This window comes from Anoplopoma fimbria, chromosome 9, assembly GCF_027596085.1.
Source record: "Anoplopoma fimbria isolate UVic2021 breed Golden Eagle Sablefish chromosome 9, Afim_UVic_2022, whole genome shotgun sequence".
NCBI classification, from domain to species: Eukaryota; Metazoa; Chordata; class Actinopteri; order Perciformes; family Anoplopomatidae; genus Anoplopoma; species Anoplopoma fimbria.
The window spans coordinates 25,374,748-25,389,547 of record NC_072457.1 but is presented as its reverse complement, the minus strand read 5'-3'; the positions used below and the strand labels follow the sequence as shown (position 1 = coordinate 25,389,547).

Below are 14,800 nucleotides of genomic sequence, written 5' to 3'. Positions count from 1 at the left end.
ATAATTACATAAGTTGCTCACATAATGAAGAGATGTACAGTGGTTTCAGAACATTTTCAGGCAAATTTACATGTTGCAAACTTTATTGCGTTATAGATTTAAGTTAAAATAGTGAAAATTGACTTTTTTGGAAAGTAATTCTACACACAATTACTCATAATGACAAAGAGATTGTTGTTTTTCAGTGGATTTTAAATAGTTTGATACTTTCCAAAGCCACTGTGTGATTCTCTTTAAATCACTCTGACTTTAACTAACAAAACTACAATTTACTGTCCCCAGATAATCACATGCGAAATCTAATTTTTCAACCAAAAATTTAAATTGTCAATTGTAGTTCCTTGTCTTAATGTTTAAAGTGTGAGCACATTTGCTGATGATTTCATACATTCCCCTCTGAAACTAAATGAATAGGCAGCGAGATAACGAGACGGAGTGATGAGAAACTCGCAGTGATCTCATTAAAAACTTGTTATCTTCACTTCTCAGGCTGAGCTCACGCCTCGCTTCTCTTCTCACACCTCCAACTCTCGCAGACAAGTACACAAATCATATAGTGTATGCACACACGCACACACACACACGCACATATGCAAACATGCATGCGATACATGTGCGCTCATGTGCATGTGAGCATTTACAGTGTACATACACACACTGAATGCAGATGGCTGCGATTACTCACGCCTCAGTAACACTGTAAAAGTCAGGCACATTCTCCAACACTTTAATAACATTCCTGCCTCTAACCACAACATCTCACACACACACACACACACACACACACACACACACACACACACACACACACACACACACACACACACACACACACACACACACACACGCACACACACAGTTGGGTATTAGACTGTAATATAAAAATTAACGGAATATAAGTGAAGATTGAAGCTGAGTAAACATGAGGTTTACGTAGCTGATTTACATTTTCAGTAGTTATACAGACACCTTTATGGTTTTGGAGCACCAGTATAAACGAGTGATTCGATGGACTGTACGAGGGGAAAGGAAAATAAATTCCTGAACATTTACAATCAATAATTAACGTACTCGGCCTCCCCATCATCACTTCCTCCCTTTCACACCTGCATTTCTGTCAGACCCGTCACTCCTCTCCCTCCAGCACTCCTTTCAGCTGCTCACTGCCTTGTTTGGCCACCTCGGCCTCCTTCAGAGCACTGATGACTGGTAACCATGGCGATGGCAGCTCAGGCCCAGTCCTCTTGACCTGGTTGAGGTGGCTGAGGGCGGCGTACAGCCCGGTGTTGGGCCCACCACGGACGCCCGGCTCCTCCTGTTGCTGCTGCTCTGTGTAGTACATCTCCAGAGCTGCTGGGGTGCAATGCTTCTGCTGTTAGAGTAGAAAGACAAACACGTCTATGTTTGTTTCAGTGAAGGTGACACACTGCTCTGATGTAAACAACACAAGTTCGCCCATGCATGTCAACATAGACAGTATATTTTTTCCTGAAATTCATCTCTTTATGGTTATTTTTACTTCATTTTTTGAGTCCTTGTTGAATCAAAGGAATATGTTAATGATGACATGAATAAGTGGTAATATTTTACAAAAGGAAACACAACATGTTGAGTAGTTACCAGGGAACAAATGAGGAACTAACTGCTAGTAAACAATTAGTTAACAGACAGTTTTGAGTAACTCCTTATCAAATTATATGGAGTTGCTCTATATGATTTGAGAAACAACTTTTAATGAACTAATAATGAATTAATTGTTCACGTTTATCTGTTAACACTTATAATGGTCCTTAACTTAATGCATAGTTCTTGATTACTTCTCAGTAATGCGCTAAACAACACTTAACCAATAACTAATTATTACTTTAATATTGCCCACCGATAGAGGTCTGCAGGGATGACGTATTTTTGAAGGCCAACATAAAGTTAGCATCACACTGGTTCGCTCGACAAAAAGCCAATGGGATTTTTACCATTGACTTTTAGTCAGTTCCCATTGGATTTTTTAATAAACGTGTAAGGTGATTCTTACAGGTTTTGTTCATCAAGAGAATCTTCACAAATTAACTCCACTTTTATGAATAATGAAGTGTAAATGCAATTGCCACAAGTAAAAAGCTAATTTAAGGTTATAAACAAACTGGATCACGGTCACAGGAGCGCGAGAATACACCTCAAGGCTTTGAAGGTAAACTATCTTGAAAGTTTCAAAATTCACGAGTGAGGTATTTACTGATGTATTTTATTTCCTAGAACCAAACGTTTAAATCTCTTAAGCTTTTGTTAACCACAGATCTTATTTCAGACATCTTACCAAATAAAAATAAAAATAAAAACATCCACTGACTATGAGACGAGGGAACCAGAAGTACAAAATTGATAACTTATTTCCATGTTTTAGGACTCATATCTGCAGCACTCTATGTTAGACTGTATTCTAGTGTATTTTTGAGCTGTCGAAACTTAACGTTACAGTCAACAAATAAAAGTAATTGGAAATTATCCCATGTTGTACGGTACAGTTTGTCAAAGATTATGTTTGTCTTTGTGTTCATTGGGGAAAAGTTCCTAAAACTACATCTCAGGTGAAGAAGATTTTTTTTATTCAGAGGTGATACTAAATCCAGTGTTGACAATCCCAATGCAACGACATAATTCAAGTTTTCAGTACTTATACACCACGGTTCCAATGTCCATTTAGGAAAAACCATGATGTGCACATTCTTTGAACTCACATGTACTTGTTTTAGAGGAGGGGGAGTGTGTACGAGACAATGTGGGTGAATTAAATCAAACAAACTGAGCGTCCATCCTGTTAATGTTATGTTATGGAAAAGGCCCACTGAGTTGTGTTGACCTCACAAGCGTTTCTCTTCCAAGGATCCACTACCTGACCTTCCCTCTCAGTGAGGAGTCGAACCTCTCAAAAGCACAGCAGTGAATTTCGCCTCCCTCCATCCTCGCTCCTCTTTTTATGTCTCCAACAACGCATTAGCAGGGGAAAAAAATGCTGAAAGCAACTGTAACCGGCAAAAACTTCAAAAGCTTTGCCGGAAGGTCCCCCCCCTCCCCCTTCCTTACTTCCCCCCTCACTGTTAAGCCTTTAATCACAGTTTAGTCACGCTCAGCCCTAATTAAAGACCCCTCCGATTCACAGGCGGGCGTCCCAATCTCTGCCTGACCAGAAAGCTGGCTGTGCATCTCCCCCTTCTCTCTCTCTCTCTCTCTCTCTCTCTCTCTCTCTCTCTCTCTCTCTCTCTCATTTCTTATGTGAGACAGGCTCTTTAACTAACATGCGTGGCAGCGGCGGCTCGCTACACGATGCATCCAAGGTGTCGTTGGGAGATAAGTTTTAAGTTCCCAGGTTTAAGTTCCCAGGTCCAGTTTTCAGAGAACTCTCCTGAAGTGACTGATGTGAGGGTGTGCCGAGAAACAAAGCACCAGCTGCATAGTAGACTGTGTGAGTGCCCTTTGAGTGGGTGACGCACAGACTACTTCGGCCTGGATAATAAAATAAGAAGTGACTATTACATTAGTTGGTTCTGATGGTCTCTGCTGTACTGTACTGTTCTCCCTAAATCATGTAAATCCACGTTTATACATCCGTGTGTTGTGTGTTTCTGCAGACACACTGTTTCTATGTGTGAAATCAAAAGGAAATATGCTGTTTTAATGACTGTGTATGTGAGCTCATCTATGTGTGTAATGTTGTGTGTGTGTGTGTGTGTGTGTGTGTGTGTGTGTGTGTGTGTGTGTGTGTGTGTGTGTGTGTGTGTGTGTGTGTGTGTTCATGCTGCCTACCTTAAGGATGAAACCCTCGGGGCAGGTGAGTTGGTCGTACCACATGGCTTTGTACATGAGCAGAAGGAGCAAGCTGGTCAGGAAGGCCAAAGTGATGAGGATCAGACCTGTGATCTGAGCAACAAAACACACACACATTAAGACACACACGTACGCCACTTCAGCAACAAGTGCCTTTAACGCTTAAAAAGAATAAGGCTGGCAATATATTTTGGTTTTTGCCAACGAATTCTGTGAAAAGATCAAAACCAACAATCCGTTAGTCGTCTCTTGATACTTTCTTGCTTCCCAACTCTGTCTGTGGCACTCAGCCCCAATCTCATTGATGACTACTGAAGACAGGCAAAAAAAAAGTAACACATATTAAATTTCATTTGAATATCTGTAAAAAAGCTGGGCATTGCAGAATGTAGCAACCGCTACTCAAACAGGATAATGAAGTGTATTTGTTGAGAACTATTTTAATCAGCGGATTAATACACATTTGGAGATCTAGTGAGCAGTAAAGGAAGCGCAGCAGTGCATGTGGGGTTGACTGAAAGTAAACTACAGTGTGTGTGATTATGGTAATATGGAACACAATATGAACGCAATGGTTTGGTTTATTGTTGTTTTATAGTCTAACTATGTGCTGTAAATCATTTCTGCTGTGTTCTGCTTGAGAAAGTAGTTTAGTGCATCGGGCTTTGGATAAACAGTTAACACTTAAGTAAATGTTGGTTTTGGTCTTGTCATGAGTTTTTGTTGACAAAAACATATTGCCAGACTTTGAATCAGAACATGAGCAGATTCACAGACATCGGGTCGTTGTTGTACCTTGGCTTTGTCTGAAACATCACTGTAGAAGTTGATATTCAGCTTCTTGATATTGGGCACGTACAGCTTGTTCTTCTTCTGCTGCAGCTGATATTGCGTCGACGTCTTCACAATGACCTGCAGCAGAAACAATGCACTGTTACTGTGACTCTTGTGGAGAAAAACTGAGACCTACTAATTATCTTTGTTTTACATTATGGTTGAAGAATGAAGTTGTCCCCGGTGTTCAGCACAGGTTCAGTGACCCATTGAAAATACAATTTTCCATGTCTAAAAATACACGAGCATCATTTGCAAAAGCAAACAGTTTTAATCGATGCCTTAAAAACACATTTGGGAGCAACAAAGTCTTTTTTTATGTTAATGTATCAGCAACATCTAATCAGCCTGTGGACCATCCTGTGCTACTGAGTGCTTCATCCAACCAAAATATGATTGTAAGAGCTTTACTCCTGCATTATGCATTCAAAAAGGTGCCTGCATTGCGTGGGCTGATGCCAAGGTTTTAACCTGGGACGGTAGGTAACGGAGGGCGAATACAGCCGTCTCACTGTTGGGGCTTTTTGCTTGGAAGGTAAGTATGCCCAGTATGAATTTTAATGGTGTTTGTCCAGACGTGTTCCACAGCAACTCGTAATCTGTTAGCTATTTCTGTAATGCACTAAAGCGTGGTTTGTTGTGGTCCCCAAGCAACTAAGATTCAAAATTCACAAACATAAGTAGGCAGGCACATCCACAGACTCACAAACACTGACCTAATAGGCCACACTTACCTTTTCTGCGAACGGCTTCTGGAGCTGGTTGACCTCCAGGGGTGTGATGAGAGGGATGTTATCAAAGCCGTCGTCCGCAGATGGCTGCTTCTCCAGTTTGTCCGACAGATTGCTGCCTAGCTTCACCATGGCTGCTTAGGTGCCTGAAAATGCCTGGACAGATCTGGAGAGCAGGGACAGACAACTCAGGTCAGACTGACTCAAACTGGGTGCTTTGTAACCAATTATGACAGCGCTGCTTGTAGCTCAAATCGATGATCCTGCCAAGGCACAAAAGAAGATGGAGAAGATGATAGGACAGGACCATAGACTGTATATAAGAAGGACAAGAGTAATTAATATAGACCACAGAAAAAGTAGAATAGAATACCAAAAAAATTCTGATACCGCAAGAAATAAGATTGATATGCAATGTCGGCCTGTTGGTCCATCTATTGGATATATTAACGTGACATCTTGTACAGAGATTCATGTCAACCTCACGATGAATAATATAACTCTGGTGATCATCAAGTCAATATTTTCATTTGTTCAATATTTGGATTTTCTGCAAAAATCATGGCATTCATCATCAACCTCAGTTATACTAGGAGTTTTATTAGCAAGTATTAGCATAGGCTTCTGACACACTAAACTAACATGTCGAACATGGGAAACATAATACCTGTTAAACACCAGCATGTTTGCATTGTGTGAGGATGTTGGCATGCTGATGTTAGCATTTGCTGTAGACTTTGACTTGTTAGCTTGTTAAATCAAACACTCAATACATAATGGTCAAAAATAACAATTATGTGTTACGCTTCATTCCATTTCTGTCTTGATTATTAGTGCAGTGACTTCCTGGAGTCTATGCTAGTGGCCTGGCAATTGCTCAGACCCAAAAGACATAGTCTGGCAGACTAAAACAACAAACTTGTGATTTTAACACTTTAAGTTTTCTATCAGAGCTGCTGGTGGATTTTGTTACATTTGGACAGAGCAAAGCTAGCGTGTTCACCAGTTTCAACTATTTATGCTACACTAAACTAGCCGACTTGCTGAAGTTACAAATAAGAGAATGATATTAATCTTCTCGTCTAAATCTCAGCAAGAAAGCAAGTAGGCATATTTCTGAAAATGTCAGAGTATTCCATTCATAATTGATTTATTATGTAAGTGTAATTATATTAATATGGCTTAAAGTGACTTCAGACTTCTGTGTTTTCATCCTCATAGGGATGTTTTCTTCTTGTTTATGCAATCCAACCATAAAATATAAAGTAAACATGTTTCATAACCACTGAGTATAAATATTATTGTATATATCAGCCCCATCTCTTCCTCCAAGCTCTTAGAATCGAAGTGTAAATCCAACGTGCCACCAACGCGGTGCCGAACGCCTCTCCGCTCTGATACTGATTCTATTTTCTCTCCTCGATCAAATGATCATCTAAATGTGGAGCGAAGAGGTGAGGATCCACTTATCTCATTCACACAGTGCAACACAACACCTTCCCCCAGCCAAGGACCCCGGACCCCACAGGCCCCGATGACGCCAGTGACTCACAATGATGATACTCTCACCAGGAGGCAAAGAGCGACAGTTTACATTCTGCAGGAGACATCCTGATGCACAAGTGTTTTTGATAAAGGAGATACAGGATCATTAACTAAGGCTGCTGGACACATCCATGATCTGCTAAAGACGAAGTTTTTAAGTGGAAATCTTGAACCAAATTAAATTCTACACATTTGAAAAAAAAAGATAATACTGGTGCAAAATGGTCACTTCTAAATTGGGAAAAAGACGAAGATGTATCTAGACAGAGAATCTGTTTTTTTAATTTTTTTTATTTCCAAGCAGCTAAAGAGTAATATTAGTCAATGGGGACAAAAAAGAGACCTTTAGTGAGTTTAATACTCAAGACCTACATAGTGGCCTACTTTGTTTCCTTGGTGAGTGGGTGGCCAAAGTGGTCATCTGTGCTGACCACCATTTTTTCCTCCCAACAGTTGGAGGGAAGTGTGGATATGATGAATCATCCTGAATCTGTGAGTAACAAATGAGCCGGGTGATGCTGTCAAACACTCAGTGTTCCCACACTCTGACAGGAAATGAGTCCAGCAAAAGAGAGCTGCAAATGACATCTTTTAAATGCACATTTTACCCGACAAAAAAAAAAAAAAAAAGATGGCATAATTATAGTTTAATTCATCGCCCACAATCTGGCATATATTTATACATTTAACCGAACAGGGAGGACACCGCTTTCTGAAGGTGAAGACTGTGCTGTGTTGTGAATAGGTAAGAGTGGGCTGTTTATGCCTCTCAAGTTCTTCAGGGTTCACTGGTCATGCATATCTGAACTTGCTGCATTGAAGAGTGCTGAGACAAGATATACAGGCAGTGTAACCAGGAATCAGAGAGCAGGGATGCAACAGCAGCACAAGACACAGAGAAGAAGGCTGATAAAACTCATTTTCTATCTAATTAGGCTGCAGATAAGATTATATGATTCCATCCTTTGAAGCACGTTTGTTGCAGACTTGTATTGTCTTAAATACTCACAGCCTACATGTTCTACACAAGGCTTGCGTTCATTAATGTATCCATAAGCATCAGTAGGACATATGCGTATTTAATTGTTGCCGTTTATGTAACGTGACGGCAGCCACAGAGACAGACCCACGCAGCACCACATACATTGGTGGTGTTGTCCATTCATTCACTAAAATCAGATGAAAAAATCACGAATCAGCGGCACTAAATCACTTAATCACGTTACTAGACGAAACGCACTCCTATGGGGAGCATTACGCAGCGGCACAGGCTCTCTCTGCCCGCAAACATGCGTCTAAAATGCGCAAATGACCCGTATGCAAATGCAGAAAAAGAGAGTATAAAGGTGATGTGAACTTACTGCGGTGTTGTGTGCGGTGCACCGGGTCGGACCTCTCTGGTGCTGCGGACGGGGACTCGGTGTGAACGCAACTGGCCCTGGTGGTGCGTGATCCACGGCAGCACTGCGCATGTGGTGCAGCCCTGGAGCCGCTCGGTGCTCCGGAGGAAACTGGCAGCTCGGTGTGAATGCGCATCTCACCGAGGCTCACATGGGGATGTGGCCGATCAGGAAATTGCGTTTTTTTGTGTCTGTGGGAAATAATCATATCTCGGTTTATTCAGAGTGTTTTTTGTCGTCAATGCGGTGAGACAGGGCCTCGAGGTCTAGTTTGTGTCTGAGCAGAAACACATAGAGAGTGAATTTAAAAAAAAAAAAAAAAGCCACATAGATTATTTAATACCTGCAAAGAATTGGAGTGCACTTCATTTTTTTCATAACTCGACATGTGTACGTGGTGACAAGACTGATAGGATCAATAAAATAAAGACAGTGAGGCAATCATTAAAGATGGAATAGCCAGTGGCCATATATTAGTATGCAAATGACGCATGTATGGTCAAACCAAAACGCAGTGACAATGCACCACTGTTTCCCTTTCATTTCCTCTTAATGTGCCTCTAAGTGAGATCAAACATGTTAAGGACAACAGCATGTGTCCCTGTGTCTGCTGACCTCAGGGGTGGAAAGTAACGTCAGCCACATTTACAGAGTTGCTCGACTTAAGTTCAGTTTTGAGGTACTTCTACTTGACTGGAGTATTTTACTCTTTCTTCTAACTTCTTCCATTCCGTTTGAGAGAGACATTTTACATTTTTTTATTAAACTACATTTATTTGATAGATTTGCTTTCTGAGGACATGTAGGCCACCCTATTTAGCATTTACTATTAGCATTATAAACATTTAACAAATGGTCTATAACACACTATAAGAAATAAGCAGATAAAGGGATATATAATCAGTTTGTTTATTAACACACACACACACACACACACACACACACACACACACACACACACACACACACACACAGTATTTGTCCCCAATTGAACTTCTCCTATAAAGACATATTTAATATTATAACAACAGTGTTTACTATATTTTGTTCATTATCTGTTTATTAAACAGAATCCACACCAGCCTAACATTTATATCTGCTTACAGCTACAATATAGTGTTTTATAAACCTTACATACTACTTATGAATGCTAAATAGGGGGACAAAAAGTAAAGTGTTGCCTGGGATACTTTACAAATTCAGATTTCTACATACACAATTGAAAAATAGGATTAACTTGTAAAATAAGATAGTAAATAAAATAGTTTTTCTTACATATTCATACGTCAGTAAAAAATATTCCAGTAATATAATATAACTCTCCATTCTGCATAATAACCACTTTCACAGTTGATTCTTTTGTAACATTTTGCTACTCAAACATCTGTTCTTTCTAGCATTATGAATTGACTTGGAGTGTTTGAGGTATTGCTTATTTAACTCAAGAGACAGATCTCAATAGTTCTTCTAATTTGAAATAAAGTTATTTTGCTACAAAACATGAGTTTGTAGATCAAAGGCCAGCAGACACGGTGCAGCTCGGTTGCCTTTGACCTACCAACAGATATCCCGTGACCCAGATGACCTGAGGACTCTTCAAAGACATATTCAAGCATTTGTGTATTTCTGGGTTATTGACTCTTGAATCAAAGGTTTCTTGCTGTGAGGAGGAGTTAGGAGGAGCATCTTACGCAGAGGTTTTTGTTCCATGGTGATGCGGTTCACCTCTCTCAAGTGAAGGTGAGAAGGAGGTGATGCATATGCAGAGGAGTGTGTTAAAGAGAAGTGGTGTATTTTTGAGTATTTATATACATGTGTGTGTGTGTATGTGTGAGACAAGCCAATGCTGGGAGAGAGAGAAAAGAGAGAGAGGAGAGAGTGATGTGTGTGGAGAATGAGTGGGAAGAAGGAGCCAGGCTCGTCTGCAGATTTAGATCAACCTTTTCATGGAAAGAGGACCCATGCTGTTTTCCTCTTTGGCCGCGGCTGACTGTATGAATTCATTATGCCTTTAGGGGAGCACTCGTCCAAAAATCAGCAGTGAAACCCCCGCGCCCCCCTGCCAACCCATCAATTGGGCCTACATTTATTATTTTGACCTTTCCTTTGCGGGGGAGTGACTTCAAAGTGGATCCTCGACTAGTTCCTCTGTAAGGAGACGGAGGTGTCATCCTCACAGTGTGAGAGGCAGACTGCCGGCCTGCGCTGGTTTTGTTGTCAGTGAAGAAGAGAGACGGAGTCTGGGTCAACATAATTAAAATGAGAATCACTTTGGTTGCAGTGCGTGGAAGGAAAACTGGGTGAAACCAGGCGTGTTAATGTTTGGGCTTGTTTGTTTGTGAACCTTTAAGACATTCAGCTTGTTTGAGAATTTCACAAATTCTAATTAGTTTATTCTAATTATTTATATATATATATATATATATATATATATAGTCTTACAACATTACAAAATCATGATCAATCAATCAAACCTATGGTTATATGTGTTGGTATCTGTTTGATTTATATATATAAAAAAGTTTCTTATTCATGATAACAATAATATTATTCTTGTTTATATCATTTTTCACTTTTGTTATATATAAAGCATTAAAAACAAATTCACCTTTAATCTAAAACCAATCACTGATGTTTTGTAATTTACAGTATTAAAAGTTTACCGAGGACGTCCTAAAAGAGAAAAATCTCTGCTCCTGTAGAGCACCACAACTATTTTGCAGTAAATTGTTTGACTTGGCAAAGTGCGTTTTGACATTTTAAGTTCAAAATAACAAATATCAAATGAAAAGAATAATTTTTACTGGTGAAATGATTTAAATGGATTCCTTATCACCAACAGAAACAGACAGCTATTTCTAAAAGTTGTTTAATTGAACTAAACCTAAGTAGCAGCATATTCAACTAACTGTCGATGTGAAGCTTTTGTTTTGTTTTATTTGAGGCAGAGCGGTGATGATGTGGTTAAAGAAAAAGAAGAACAGACGATGTTAGTGTTCGACGTAAACAATGCAAGCTCAGTGCTTTCTTATGTCTCCAATGTTTTCTTACGGCCATTAACTATCATTGATATAAAGTGTATGAAGATCACAATACTTTATTTAATGCGAGTTAAAGTTATTTTCTTTTTACTTTAACTACTCCATTTGGATTTGGATTTTATTTAACACAAATACACATTTTGTAAAGTTTTTGTTCAGTTAGATGATGTTTGAATACAATATTTTATTTTCAAAAGTTTGGGGGAAGTTTTGTTTTTGATACTTACTTTATTTAAATACATGTTCCCTTAATATATCTTTAGTTTAATTAGTTTTCTTTCTCACCCCTTGTTTAGACAGTACGGTCACACCACTACTAAAAGAAAACCAAGGTGCCTATTGCCATCATTATTTTCAGGTTTATTTTGTAAAACTCAAAATACCAGCAAGAACATCGGTGAAACGCCTGAAGACACAGTCATAAAAAAACACATGCTATGTCAGGTTTTAAGTATTGTGGCTTGTATAGTATATTACTACAAAGTTCCTAAACTTTCATTACAATAATATTTACAACTGTCTTTTTTTTTCTTATATAAATAACAAAAATAGTAATTAAGCTTTATCAAAGAATCCGTATTTGTTTGGATTAATTTGATGTTTTGAGTATGAAATGATAATATATTTCCACTTCATAAAACTTTGTTCTCCACTTTCTGTCTGCTGTACATTTTGTAATTCACCTCATCATGTGAGCAGCAGTTACTAACTTTATTCTTTTAATTGTAACCTGGATGGGACACTCAGTACAAATGTACCGCACTGAGTCCTTTTTTTTTTCAGTTAGTCTGGGTGACATAAAAGTTTGGTTGGGAGGTTAAAATAAAAATGAAACATAAAGTATCCAAACATAAAAGTGAATCGTTGAGTGTGAGATGACTGTAAAAACTTTATATATTGTGTTCCTACCATAGAAATGCTGTTTCGTCCTTTGTCAAAGCTACTGCAGTTTTGTTTTTTTAAATCAATGTGAAATGCTTTACCAACAGGGCCATCTAGTGTCTGACTAGCCACATAACCATCTAAGTAGAGGCTGAGCCCAACAACAGAGAGATTCAGTTTCTGTCTCCTGACTTGTAAGAAATGTCTGTGCAGGTTTGGCTAACAGATGGATGAGCTGTAAGAGAACTCACTGCAAGTTTACAGTTCAACTGCTGAACAATTTCACAGTTTGATGCAATTCCTGATCAGTTGGTAGGACTATTCACCACCAACAGATGGCAACACCACATCAGTGACAAGAATTATGTAACACGGGACTGTTTTCCTCATTAGATAATTGGACATTTGATAATGAACAAATGAAAGTCTGTTGATGTGAAAATGTAACTATACATTAATAAATGTGTAATGAATGTTGAATGCTGCAAATATATTTGAATCAAGATTTCAATTGTGAGTTAGCGCTTTGTTGAAGATTTAGATAACAGGTATTGTTGATGGAGACGTCATTTTTCGATCAGTGTTTTATACCCATGATGTGTTTGTTAGGAACTCCAAAAGATTTTGCTATGCACTACAGATGGTAATGTTTAATGATTATGTCTTAGCAAAACTGAGATAATACTATAGTGAGAAAGAAGACGATGATATGAGAAGTGACAGGGATGGAGGGAGAGTGCTACAAGATCAAGACTATGTTGCATGGTCGACAAGGAGACAGGACAGCCAGGACAAAGTTGTAAACCGGAAAATCACTTGGTCAGACTTTTGGAAGATCAAAAGGCAAGGCGAGGACGTTCACCACCAGTGGAACACCACATCTGCTTTGTCTGGGCATGTGGAGGGGGAAGAAGCACCAGGCAAAGAAAAATACCAAGCCTCTAATTGGACCAAGAGTGGAATATGAGTCAACCATCACAAACAGCAAGATTATCACTACGTCTCTCCGAGCTGGCATAGTAGCTTGTCCACTAAGCCAAAAGCTGAACTCATCATTGAGCTCACAGAAGACATTGAGGTCGCCTTCGAAAAGAAAGAAGTACTCAAGTGCTGGCTGTTGAGTGCAGGGAAGCTGGCTGGAGGACCACCATCTACCCAGTAGAGATTGGATGTCGTGGATTTACTGGGCTGTTAACCACACTGCTGCTGAGGGATGCAGGAGTGACAGGAGGAAACTACAAGACTGGCAGAGGAGGGGGAGAAGGGCAGCTTTTGGCTGGACAAGTGTTGGGGAAGGAACACCTAACCCAGACGCCAGCTGCAAGGGTTGGCAGGGAGACGTCCCTGTCACTGCTTTGTCATCAAGAGATGTTCCAAGTTTAAAGATGTGAAACATTCAGGAATGGTGGCTCATTGCCCTGCAGCTTGCCATGTTGGCACTGGAGGAGGGGAGACATTCTTTAACATAGTTGAGCATAGCACAAACTTATAATGCTTTTAGTTTTTAGAATCCACCTGATGCTGCTTCTCACTGCACTTTGAAACAATCAAATGCGGCAGGTTTGTGATCCTTAAAGATAAAATGTGTAGGACTTTCCTGAAGAATGGTGTATAGACTCATACAAAAATAATCATCATTTATGACCCACTAGAAGAGTGTGGGGTTGTCTGCAGAGACGCTGCCCGCTACCTGTACTTGCTTGTTTTGCTGTGTTCGGGAAGTTTCTGAGCTTCAACATTTAAAAACACTTAGCGACCAGCTGGCAGATCGTAAGAACCCATACAAAAATGGAGAACACAGATCGTAAAAAAACGTAAATTTTGGGGGCGAAATGCCAAACGTACCAAGCTCGTTCAAAGCAAGAGTGAATCTGAGGTTGTTTCAACTGCTGACAAACACCCTAACCCTTACTACGGAAAACCCTTAGCTCTCATCTTAATGAGCTGAGTACAAAGACAAAACACTAGAAAAAAGGACTGAACTGAACTCGATTTGCTGCATTTTGTGGCAAAAGCTAAAAATAAAATATTAATGAGTTGATACATAAAATGTGTATTCAATGCGTCAAACTGTTAACAAACTGTTAACCATATGATTAGTTGATTGAAATTGCAACAATTCACTCTTTACAAGTTGCAATACAGTAATGGAACACAATCCATTGCAAACAAAATTTCTGCTTCAGCATAAAGCAGTAAATATACTTCACTGTTGAGCAGTTTGAAGAACACTCACAGTTCATTTTTAAATAAACCAGCATTGAAGAGTGATTATTTTTGTGGTAATGTCTCCATTTACATTTGGTTTGTTTATTGTAATTTAACTATTTCGCTCACTTTATATTTAACAACCATTGGCTAAAAGTAGTGTGGTGAAAAACCTACAAAATTGCCCTCTGTTATATGGTGGAATAAATCTAGTTCTATAAAAATCTGACACTAATTATGTTTTGTATGGATATTACACACACACACATTAACTGATCAAACTCATCAGTACTTTAGAGGATAAGTTGGTAAGAAAAACAAATGTTATGGTTGATAG

At 39.2% G+C, this 14,800-nt stretch overlaps 1 protein-coding gene across 1 annotated transcript; it reads right to left on the bottom strand.

Annotated features, from left to right (window-relative positions):
- Positions 1–821: 821 nt before the first annotated feature.
- On the bottom strand, positions 822–8,490 carry caly (calcyon neuron-specific vesicular protein). The gene is made up of 5 exons (XM_054605122.1): positions 8,294–8,490; positions 5,391–5,553; positions 4,618–4,734; positions 3,802–3,915; positions 822–1,372 (listed from the first exon to the last, which is right to left on the bottom strand). Exons 2-5 carry the CDS (start codon positions 5,517–5,519, stop codon positions 1,127–1,129), a joined length of 606 nt encoding a protein of 201 aa, XP_054461097.1. The 5' UTR covers positions 5,520–5,553; positions 8,294–8,490; the 3' UTR covers positions 822–1,126.
- Positions 8,491–14,800: the final 6,310 nt, after the last annotated feature.

Bases quoted from the DNA above. Each gene is read 5' to 3' on its own strand.
- caly (XM_054605122.1), bottom strand. From the start codon at position 5,519: ATGGTGAAGCTAGGCAGCAATCTGTCGGACAAACTGGAGAAGCAGCCA. The intron at 3,916-4,617 runs GTACAACAACGA...TTTGTTGCTCAG, and splicing joins ATGTTTCAGACAAAGCCAAG to ATCACAGGTCTGATCCTCAT. The intron at 1,373-3,801 runs GTAGGCAGCATG...CTACTCTAACAG, and splicing joins CCGAGGGTTTCATCCTTAAG to CAGAAGCATTGCACCCCAGC.